This window comes from Cyrtonyx montezumae, unplaced genomic scaffold, assembly GCF_038088225.1.
Source record: "Cyrtonyx montezumae isolate F1298 unplaced genomic scaffold, pur_monq_1.0 scaffold_34, whole genome shotgun sequence".
Classification (NCBI taxonomy): Eukaryota; Metazoa; Chordata; class Aves; order Galliformes; family Odontophoridae; genus Cyrtonyx; species Cyrtonyx montezumae.
This window is the reverse complement of record NW_027072039.1, coordinates 2,163,148-2,175,199: the sequence shown is the minus strand read 5'-3', so window position 1 is coordinate 2,175,199 and position 12,052 is coordinate 2,163,148. Positions and strand designations below refer to the sequence as shown.

At 43.7% G+C, this 12,052-nt stretch overlaps 1 protein-coding gene across 1 annotated transcript; it reads left to right on the top strand.

Annotated features, from left to right (window-relative positions):
• The first annotated feature begins 5,383 nt into the window (after positions 1 to 5,383).
• On the top strand, positions 5,384 to 11,362 carry LOC136054123 (uncharacterized). Its single transcript, XM_065745204.1, is given in 7 exon segments — positions 5,384 to 5,636; positions 5,681 to 6,283; positions 6,286 to 6,444; positions 6,536 to 6,889; positions 6,892 to 7,041; positions 10,056 to 10,449; positions 10,564 to 11,362. Coding segments are annotated over 7 exon segments (2,706 nt in total). The 3' UTR covers positions 11,357 to 11,362.
• The last annotated feature ends 690 nt before the right edge of the window (positions 11,363 to 12,052 follow it).

Below are 12,052 nucleotides of genomic sequence, written 5' to 3'. Positions count from 1 at the left end.
TTGATCAAATATGCTTTTATGAATAAATAACACACCCTCTTTTCACAGAATCACAGAATTGTAGGGGTTGGAATGGAACTCTAGAGATCACCTAGTCCTACCCTAAAAATTATTATGGTATTATTATAAAAACTACTATGATTATTATTTTTCTAAATTATTTCTGCAAATATTTCTAATTTTTAACCATGGGTTACGATTTTTAATTTTTATATTGCTTTACTTAGAGAGGATTTTTCTGTAAGTCATATCAATCATTGTAAAAAATAGGAAAATATTTTCCATATTTATTTATATTTATATTATTTATTTAAAATTGTTTTATTTCTGGTTGACACTAATGTTCTGCTTGCTGACACACAACTTTAATATTAACACACATAAAATAACATAGAGTCATAGAATAGTTGGAGTTTTAAGGGATTCGTAAGAGTCATCAAGCCCAATTCCTGTATTAATATATTAATTGCTAACTGAAGACAAAACCTAAGTTGATCCATCTGGTATTAATTAGAGTTAAGACACCAGAAGGGCCTCCTTTGGACTCATTAATGTAATAACAGAATGGGATCGTTTCAGAAGTGGGTGACCACTGAAGAGCAATCCTGCCTGACATAGCATCATCATGGAAGTAAATGCTCATTTTGTAAGTTCAGTTTGTAGGATGCATTGTAAATAATAACTAGCAATCTGTTAACATTATCCATTTTTACAGAAGATTAACTGGAAAAAAATGTTATTGTGTTGCAAATTGGCAACACATCTCTTTTCTATTTATTGAAGAATGCGCACAAGAATATGTGAAGAAAAACATTCAAATCCTTTTTCCTTATATGAGTGAACATAATACTCCATTGTTTCTGCAAGCATAAGCACTGAATTACTGTAAAAGGTGCTGTATATATGAATTTCTACAGCTGCAGACCTGTCTTCAGATTAAGTTATCTAATCTACATTTGTTTATACCCACTGAGGATACTTGATACTTGGTCCATCTGTTTAATGCTGTGTGCATTCACTCATCACTTTCTTATTCAAATGTTTACAGTTTTATTCTTGTGCCACCAGATATCATCATGTTTATTTGTCACTACTCAGAGATAGTAAAGAGGCAATTTAAACTCCATGACCAGACTTCTTTTAGCTGCTTAACTGAGATTCTGAAGAGCCATAAATGTTGGGGCAGGACCTTTCTGTCCTGTTGACTGTAATTATACTTTAACTGATTTAACAGTTTGTCTGCCTGACAGACTGCAATGCTCTCTGATGCAGATAAACATATCTTCACTGCAGATTATATTAAGCCAATATTTGCCTTTATACTTGTTGCCATTTTTTATAGTTCCATAGACTCACAACTAACAAATGTTGTTCTAGCTTTATACAACATAAATGATGGCTCAAGAACTATACATAAATTAATACAGAACTGCAGAATAGTTCAGGTTGAAAAGGACTTGTGACGACACCTAATCCCAGCTGAACTTCCATTGAGATGACCTCTAGGTCTTCTATCCACTTTTCTTTGCTTATAGAAGAATGGATTACATCAGGTAGGCAAACAGTCACTAGTAGGGTTCCCCAGGGCTCCATTTCGGGGTCAGTGATCCTCAATGTTTATGTAAGTATTCTAGACACAGGATTCATATACACATTAAGTAAGTTTGTGTGTGATACTAAATTAGGAGAAGCCATTGTGTTCCACAGCTCTGTATGGATTAGGGTCTGGAGCTAGGAAAGAGAATAAGAAGCATTTTTCTAGAGAAATTCCATGCATTAAAAAATAATAATAATGAAACAATATTGTTCAAGTATTCTACTGCATCAGCCTGGTGAATTCCAAACAGGTACTGTGTTTGGGTTTGCTTAGTTCATATGTGTTTAGGCAGAACTGAGTTTGATAAAGGAATATTCCTTATTGCACTCTACCACTTCCTGAAGGGGGGGTTGTGGTGAGGAGGGGGTGGGCCTCTTCTCCCTAATAACTAATGACAGGATGAGAGGGAATGGCCACAAGTTGTGCCGGGGAAGATTTAGATTAGACCTGAGGAAACATTTTTTCTCTGAAAGAGTGGTCAGGCACTGGAATGGCCTGCCTAGGGAGGTGGTTGAGGCACCGTCCCTAGCGCTGTTCAAGAAGCGTTTAGATGAGGTGCTAAGGGATTTGATTTAGTACTTGGGTAGGGATAGTGATAGGAGGATGGTTGGACTAGATGATCTTGTAGGTCCTTTCCAACCTAATGAACCTATGAACCTATGAACCTATGAATATCTGCTCCTCAAGAGATGCATAAGTAATACCTGAACTTCACCTTGTGTCACTGCTGCTCCTCTGTGTGTGGCTTCAGAAATGCAAGGAATTATTTCAAAAGTGCTCTCACATCCCAAACCATTTGGGTTCAGAGAAGAGAGGCAAAGAAATGTACTACAGTATTGGAAATTTGCTACAGTAGGAAACTGCATCTCATCCCAATTAGTTGTCATTGCTGTTTATTTTCATACTGTTTTAGTGACAACATGCTGTGGTAAAATACTGCAATAATTAAATTTGGTGGTAAAGCTGTTCGTTATTTCTGCTGGCTTAATGAAAGTTTTATTCTGTGTAAAGAAATACAGTGAACATTGATATTTGGAACTCAAGGAATTTTGAAGCAAAAGACATTTTGATTTTCTTAAATTAGATTATTTTGTCTCCTTTGCATAATAGAATAATACCTATTTTCTACAATCCTGTTTGGCTCAGCTTTGAAAATGCTCAGGAGGTCATCGACAAAGACACTCATAGTGAAAAGATATGGTATGCAATACGTCTTAGTCTAAAATATTCTTTTGTATCACTTCTGTATATGGAAAGACATAGTATTTAAAACCTGATCTTTCAGGTGAGTTTTTCCCAATTATTTAAAAAGAAAATGATTTGTTATTTCTTGAGCTAGTGAAGACATTCCTTCTTATGGAAGTATCTGTTCAAGAAGCATTTAGATGAGGTGCTAAGGGATTTGATTTAGTAGTTTAGTGGGTAGGGATGGTGATAGGAGGATGGTTGGACTAGATGATCTTGTAGGTCCTTTCCAACCTAATGTATCTATGAATCTGTGTTTCCATTAATCTTTGTTTGACAACAGTTTATAAATGTGCTCTTATCTACGTCAGGAAAGACACAATGGAGACTCTTCAATAGTTTCTGGTGATATATGTCAATAGAAAATCCCTAAGGAATTTGGTCAGGAAACTTGGAAATTGCTGGAAGAGTGAGATGAGGGAGTACTTTTGAGTACTAAATTGGAAAGGAGCAAAATCACATAGAAGCATAAGAAATAGATTAAGAAGAAAAAATTAAAAAAAAAAAAAAGAAAGAACAGAACAAGTGGTAGAAAGGAATTAATATTGAAATTAAGAGAAAAAACATCCTAAACACAAACCTAGACTGACATGCTCATTGTGAGGTGAAATTCTGAATTCACAGCATAAATTACAAGTTGTGAAGAAATGAGAAGAGAAATGGACTCGAGACGAAGTGGGAACTGATCATGTAGCAATATTGAATTTGTCTGAACTCTGCCTAAATAAGCCAGCATTTCAGTAAAGACATAGAATCACAGAATCATAGAATTGAGTTGGGAGGGACTCTTAAAGTCTGTCTGATATATCTACCCTGCAATGAATAGAGACACATACAGGGACATCAAGTTGCTCAGAGCTCCATCCAGCCTGATCTTAAATGCCTTCAGGAACAGGGAATCCACCAGCTCTCTGGGTAACCTGTGCCAGTGCCTCACCACCCTTATAAAACAGTGCATCTGTCTGAATTTTAGCTATATACAAATGTTGTCATTCACAAAAAATGGTTGAATCACCTACAATCCAAAAGCAGCTCTTGATAAAGGAGAAAAAAACATATTTTAATTCCATCACACTAAACAAGTACAGATATGGATGCACATTGTGGATTTTACTATTGGCACATCAATAAAACAGACAAAGAGGTAGCAAGAGATTAGCCCAAAGCTGAATTTAGGAAATTAATAGCAAAAAATTATATCGGATCAAATTCACTTTGGTACACTCTGTTGACTTAACTACATGATGGCAAATTAATCCCCTGTAGAAGAGCTCCATATGGTTCTTCAAATTCCTTCTGATCTCAATATCTCCAAGGATTCTGTAGCTTCAAAACTCTCTTACCTAATAAATGGCAGTGTGATGTTCTCATATATATAAGATTTCAGTTTTCTATGCCCATCAAGCTCTAATTCAACTAAATTTCATTTCTCCTTTATGTTTTATTTTCACTAGACAGAATAGTACAGCTAACAGAAACTCCTCTCTTCCTCTCCCAGTCACCATGAACAAATAAAGTGTTTAGAGATCCCTGAAGGTATCTTCAATTGTGCGAAGATGCAACAGAATTGTTGCAAGGCAAGAAGGACAATGAGATCTCGCGAGAAGAATTGCCTCCCCTCCATCGGCGTAAACAAGTGTTTCTAGAAGATACTAGAAGAAAGAATGCTGAGTCACTTAAGAGTAGTAGTGCGCATGTGTAACCTAGGCTTATATAAGGATGCTGTTGCTAACAATAAACGCCTCTTGCTGTTCACTGTATTGGTGTGTAGATGCAGTCATTTGGCCCTGGTCAGGCAGGTCTTCGCGCCCAGACCCTAGAGGGACCAGATTCACGGGCATTCTGCATTGGTAGAGCCGACAGCACATGGTGACCCCGACGTAATAGCCTGTAAGCCCGTGGAACCAGGACCACGGAAGGCCGGTAAGGCGACCGTTCTGCAGAAATGCGCCGACTTGCGATAGTCAGGCGAGCGGTACCTGTGGCATCCTGAGCGCTGAGTCCATCAGTGGCCACGGAAGTTGGGAGCAGTGAGGATACTGCGGTAGGCAGTATCTCAGTAGTCATTCCTGAGTTGCGATATTGGAGCCGTGCCGGTATGGAGCAACTAATTAAGGTACTCCTTTATTTGTCTAAGGATTACTGCGGCAAGACCGTTCCTTCCAAGAAGGAGATTGCCAAACTTATGTCCGCTCTTACGGGGGGATGCTTTATTTTCGGCCCCCTGGATGTGTTGCATCATGAGAAATGGGACGACATTACGTCTGCCCTAGCACAACACTCTATGCGGGATACCACGACTAAAAAAGCCACTGAATTAAAAACTTGGTATTGGGCGCGCTCAAGGCAGCTCAGGAGGAAGGCAAACTTTTGCATGCCGTGCATGACCTTGATAATCTTGAGATGTTCACGGAAAGAAAAGGGGGGTCGGGAGGCTCTTCTCCTTTTTCAGCCAACTATGAAGGAAGTGGCTCAGGACCCTGTGCAACGGACCGTTGCAAGAGGAAAGATGACTAAATATTTTTTGCCAATACTGCTAGCATGAAGCCGCCTCTACAGCCAGATGAGTCACCGCCACTGCCTCGGCTCGCTCTGACAGCCCCACCTCCATATCCGCCATTATATCTTTCTTTGCCGCCCTCTATCAAGGGGCGGGTCGATAATGACCCCGCCTCTCTTGGTGGGCGGGAGGCAGATGATTCAGGGGTGGGACCAGGACGCGGGCGGGAGACAGACACTTTGAGGACAGGATTTGGACGCGTGGACTGTGAAAGTGCCCATCTGGGCGGAGCCTGTCTGCGGAGGGAACATCATTATAAGAGACAGTGGTGTTTCCAGTGGTGGTCGAGGAGGAAGGTCCTTTGTGGGTTCCATTGGACCCAAAAGGAGTTGCGCGCTTGGAAGAGGCAGTTGAGAAACGAGGCCTAGGATCCCCGATGATGATGAATGCCTTGGAGCTCCTCGCGGGTTCAGGGCCATTATTGCCATACAATGTTGAGACACTTATGCGCATCGTCTTGAAACCGGTCCAGTTTACGGTCTGGAAGGAAGAGTGAGTAAGTCAGATCAAACGCATATTGACCACCGCTCAGGGAGACCCTGGTCACCCGGTACACAGGTCTGACATCATTTGCCTAACGGGAGCCGCGGTGGGACTTTTAACACCGCAAGATCAGGTAGCGCATTTACGCCCCGGGGAAATGATAGCAGCATCAGATGCTGCTCTGGCAGCTTTTAGGAGGTTTGTGCGAAGTACAGAACCGTACACGCCATGGACAAATATTGCCCAGGGACCAGCGGAGTCCTTCCAGGACTTCGCTGACAGGCTCATAAAAGCAGTGGAGGCATCAGATCTACCAAGGGCTGTTCACAACCCTGTGATACTACATTGCTTGCAACAGAGGTCATCAGAGGGAATCAGAGCCCTCTTGCGCTCAGTCCCTGTGAAATTTCTACCCCAGGAGAGGTGATTAAATATGTGATGGACAAGGAGAAAACAAGCTCAATGGAGCAGGTTCAACTCGCTATGGCAGCTATGGCATCCATGGCTATGAATGGAATCGGACAGCAGGGAGCCACGAGAGGCCCATGCTTTCGGTGTGGTCAGTTCGGCCACCTAAAAGCACAATGAAAAGGAACTGGTGTAATATGTCAATTATGTGACTGGCGTGGGCATGTGGCCACACATTGCAGAAATCACACTAACAACATGCAGGGAAATGATGGATGGGGGGACCAGCGGCCCAGGTCCTCTCCCCCAGACAACAATGGGGGCCATTGACCAGAATTCCACAATCAATGGGGGAAAGAGCAGTTCCCCCGCCAAAGCATATAATCCGCCCACCGTGAAATTAATGCTTGATTGTCAGGATCGGCCACTGGTTAGGGCTTCCATCTCATTTGCGGGCTCATTACCTGCCTCATTTCAGGGACCAAGGACTGTTGAAATTACGGCCTTGCTCGATTCGGGGGCAGATGTAACTGTCATTTCATTTACGGACTGGCCGATGGACTGGCCATTAGGTGAAAATCAAGTTGTTTCTGGAGTCGGGGTCCCACGAACATGAGAAAAGCCAGTAGTGAGGTTGAGATTGTATTGATTAATAGAGGCGGAACCCTGGAAAGATCACTCCTACTCACACCCTTGGTCACTCCGATCAAAGGTTCACTTCTAGGAAGGAATTTTTTGAGATCTATTGGTGCCCACATCACAAATTTATGCTAAGGGCCACTGTCTGCCAGTTAACTCTTTGTCATGCCATCCCTTTGCGCTGGAAACAGGATGTTTGTCCTGTATGGGTATATCAGTGGCCTCTTCCTGATGCGAAAATTTCAGCGCTTACTTCCCTTGTGGCTAAGGAATTGGAGTTAGGGCACACTGAACAATCGCTTAGCCAGTGGAATATCCCTGTGTTTGTCATAAAAAAGAGATCAGGAGCATTTCGCCTCTTACACGACTTACGCGCTGTCAACGCACAACTTCTTCCTTTTGGCTTGGTCCAACAGGGTTGCCCTGTCTTGTCAGCAATACCTAAACAATGGCCATTGGTGGTAATTGATCTCAAGGATTGCTTCTTTTCCATCCCACTGACTGAGCAGGACAGGGAGGTGTTTGCATTCACTGTGCCCACCATCAATAACGTGGGGCCCACGGCGCGATACCAGTGGCGCGTTCTCCCACAGGGCATGGCGTGCTCCCCAACTATATGCCAATTAGTAGTAGGAAGGGTCCTGGAAGAAATCCGACGTGAGTTCCCACATTGTGTAGTGGCACATTATATGGACAATCTCTTGCTTCCTGCTCCACGATATCCAGACTTACACACACTCGAGAATCAGGTAGTCAGGGTGTTAACATCAGCTGGTTTCACTATATCAGAACAAAAGGTACAGAGGGGACCCAGAATAGAATATTTGGGCTATAAGTTTGGTCCTGAAGCGGTGCATCCTAGCGGCCTAGATATTCAGCCTAAGATTGCAAACCGTTGGGACGTGCAGCGTTTCGTCGGGGCTCTCAGTGGATTAAGGGGGCCCTGGGTATAGCATCCCACCTAATGAAGCCCTTTTACGATCAGTTGAAAGGAACTGATCCAAGAGAGCCCCGTGAAATGAACGTAGACATGAGTGCTGCATGGCAGGAAATTCTTCAGCACTGTATGGATAACTCTCTTGCGCGATGGGAACCTGAGAAGCCGCTCGAGCTTGCGATCTCGAGATGTCAGGACGGGGCCACAGCAATAATTGGCCACACCCTGAATGCAACACCCAAACCGCTCTGGTGGTTGTTCTCAGTCCAACCTGTACGAGCTTTCACTCCTTGGCTCGAGGTTCTGGCTGCCTTAATACGAAAATCCCGTCTGTTCACAGTAAAGACATTCTCCAGGGAACCTGACGCGATTTTCTTGCAGGGAACCTTCCGTGATGTTCAACCCCTTCCAGACCCCCTCCTTCTAGCACTTCAGGGTTATGGGGGAGACATCGTTTATTCCGATTCGCTGTCAATCTTCGACCTAGCGAGACCCCTCAGCATTTCACTGTGGCCTCATGTCTCCCTTGCGCCGGTGAAAGGTCCAACTTTGTTCACTGACGCTTCATCCACAACTAAGCAGGGTGCTGTCATGTGGCAGACTTCCAGTAAGAGTTGGGAGACTATTGTTTTCACAAATCCTTCTGTCAGTGTTCAACTTCTCGAGGTACAAGCTATAGCTATGGCCATTGGCTTGTGGCGTAATGTTCCTTGTAACATCATCACTGACTCAGCATTTGCAGCAAAATTAGTGGCTAGGATGGGCTGTGAAGGCCTGCCTAGCTCTGTGGCTCCAGCTCTCCTGGAAGAGGCTTTAGCTGGCCGTTCAGCACCGGTCGCAATCTTACATGTCCGCAGCCATTCCGAGGTACCTGGGTTTTTCACTACAGGCAATGTAGCTGTGGATGCAGCTGCAGGTATATCAATCTTCTCTCTTAGAACTGCCCATGATCTTCATGCGTCCCTTCACACTGGGGCGAAGGTGTTGGCTCGCGTCTGCTCGATCCCATTGGCAAAAGCCCGAAGTGTGATACAAGCATGCCCGCATTGTAACTTGGCACTGGTGATTGGGGCAGGGGTCAACCCTCGAGGCCTGAAACCATTGCAGATTTGGCAGACCGATTTCACGGTCGAACATCGTATGGCGCCGCAATCATGGCTTGCTGTTACTGTTGACACTGCCTCGTCTATGATTTCAGTCACTCAACACACAAGGTCTAACTCTGCAGCAGCCCAGCATCATTGGGCCACGACAATCACTGTATTGGGTTTGCCGGACCAAATTAAGACAGATAATGGTCCTTGCTTCGTTTCCAGATCCATCAAAGCCTGGCTAGAGGCTTGGGGAATCTCTCATAGTACAGGTATCCCCTACAGTTCTCAAGGGCAAGCGATTGTCAAATGCGCAAACCACCTCCTTAAAGAAAAAATACGTATCCTAGGGGAAGGGGAAGGTTACAGAGATCGTATTCCAGTAAAAAGACAAGCGGAAATCTTGGCAAAAGCCATCTATTCTCTCAATCATTTTGAGCGAGGCGACAATAATTGTAGTCCGATCCAAAAACACTGGCAGCCTAAAATAGTTTCAGAAGGACCTCCGGTTATAGTGAAAACAGAGACGGGAATGTGGGAAAAAGGATGGAGAGTATTGGTTTGGGGGAGAGGGAATGCAGCAGTCAAACATCAAGAAACAGGGGAAGTAGTATGGATACCCTCACGAAAAATCAAGCCTGATGTCGCGAAAAAGAATAAAATTGAGATGACAGATAAAGTGATAGATACTCCTAGTCTCCCTCCTTTAGGTTCTCCTGATGGGCCAGAAACAACCGAAGAAAGAACAGCGACCATTGCTAGAGAAATCTAATGCCTCGGATCTGGATAAGTTGCAGAACAGATGAAGCATACAAGAACAAACACCTCAGAAACACACTATATTTGGCCTGATTACGCTTCTGACCATAATCCCAGTAGGACTCAGGGTGGTAATGGGGCCACAATCAGGTAATGTTTGGGTAACTTGGGCAAATCAGATAGGTCGCCACGATTTCTGTTTAGCCCTGCAGTCGGCCACCTCCCCCTTTAGAACTTGCTTAATCGGCATCCCTATAAATTACTCAAGAGATATCTCTATGTTTAAGGGTTATGTGAAAAACATCAGTCACTGTGAATTGTTTTATAATGACTCAGTGGCCAACATGTCGCGATGTCTCATACAACTCCTGAATATCACGTCCCCCTGGGACCCACAGGAATTGGAGTTGTTAGGCTCTGAAGGAACGCAGAATGAATCAGAAACATGCTTATGCTTTGCAGGTTTCGGTATCCAAGACAGAGAACTGCTATCCTGGCACATGATGGGACCACATTTTCCATACTGGGATCAAAAGAATAAGTGCCTTACCACAATGACATTGGTTAACCCAAAGGATGGTGATACCTTTAAGTGGGAAGGAGGGTATTGTGGATACACAGCAAATGAAACACGATACGGCTTCCCAAATAGAGCTAATAAGAGCAGTGGGGAATGTCGCATATGCAGACCAATAAGCAACTGGGATTTTGGGACGCTCATTAGTGGCATGCTCCATGGTGATGGTTCCCTTGGTTGCAATAGGGCCACCTAGGACTGCTGTTGCAACTACATCCGTCCATGGAACCAATATGGATGGGGATTCCCATACCGTGTTGGCCTAAGATGGTCTGAGAAGCTGTGGGGAAATGAAAGTAAAGTATTACCTCCGGGGGTGTTCCTGATCTGCGGGGATCAGGCATGGCAAGGAATCCCTAGAAGGGCAGTGGGAGGGCCGTGCTATTTGGGAGAACTCCCCATTTTGTCACCACAAATGAGAGTGTGGGTCCACATCACTCAGAATGCTACGCAACACCTCAGGAGAAGATCAATAAGTACCTTGATGGAGGACTGTGGGGACAAGGCCCGGCTATGGAGTCCAACTGCATGGATCTTTGCCTCCATAGTGGCCCCAATAGGAACGGCTCAAGCATTGAAAGAAATTGAAAGACTAGCTTGCTGGTCAGTAAAAAAGGCAAACATCACCTCGCAACTGCTAACAGATCTTTTGGCTGATATAGATAGTATCCGTCATGCAGTACTACAAAACAGGGCAGTGATAGATTTTCTACTGCTAGCCCAGGGTCATGGTTGTCAAGACATAGAGGGAATGTGTTGTTTCAATCTCAGCAACCACTCAGATTCCATGCATAAGAAACTTGAGAGGTTGAAACATCATACACAGAAGATAATTGTCCAAGAGGACCCCCTAGGGGACTGGCTAAGGAGGATTTTGGGGGGATGGGCCAGTTGGTTAACGCCAATAATCAAAGGACTAGGAGGAGCGTTGTTAACAATCTTGATAATAATCATAATCATACCATGTGTGCTCAGATGCTTGCAGGGTTGCTTGCAGCGAACATTAGATCAAGCATTCGACCAAAGATTCCGATATCATAAGATAAAGGAGAATTTGTAGGAATTATGAATGATAGGTAGCTTACAGATAGATAAGAAAAATAGTTTGGGGAAAATTGCGAACACGATGTAACGGGTAAAGGCTTGCCTCGAGAGGAGAAACAAATGTCTAGGTGCCAGGCGGGGACTTCAGGATGTATGCAGTCAGGCTCCTCTCGAAGCATAATTAAGCATTCATGGAGGGGGGGGGAAATGTTGCAAGGCAAGAAGGACAATGAGATCTCGCGAGAAGAGTTGCCTCCCCTCCATCGGCATAAACAAGTGTTTCTAGAAGATACTAGAAGAAAGAATGTTGAGTCACTTAAGAGTAGTAGTGCGCATGTGTAACCTAGGCTTATATAAGGACGCTGTTGCTAACAATAAACACCTCTTGCTGTTCACCGTATCGGTGTGTAGATGCAGTCATTTGGCCCTGGTCAGGCGGGTCTTCGCGCGCAGACCCTAGAGGGACCAGATTCACGGGCATTCTGAGTTGGTAGAGCCAACAGCACAGAATACATAAACAGAGATAAAAATACATTAGTATCTGGTTCATTGATTCATCAACATCATGTATGTGTTGGTGTTAATTTAGGTTTCTGCATAGACATTGCTAAGGAAGTCTTTTATTCCAGTAAATTGAATACAGATTTTAAAATCTCTTTATCTGTGCATTGCATTTTCAATATTTACAGTGCATTACATTTAGCAGTTCTTT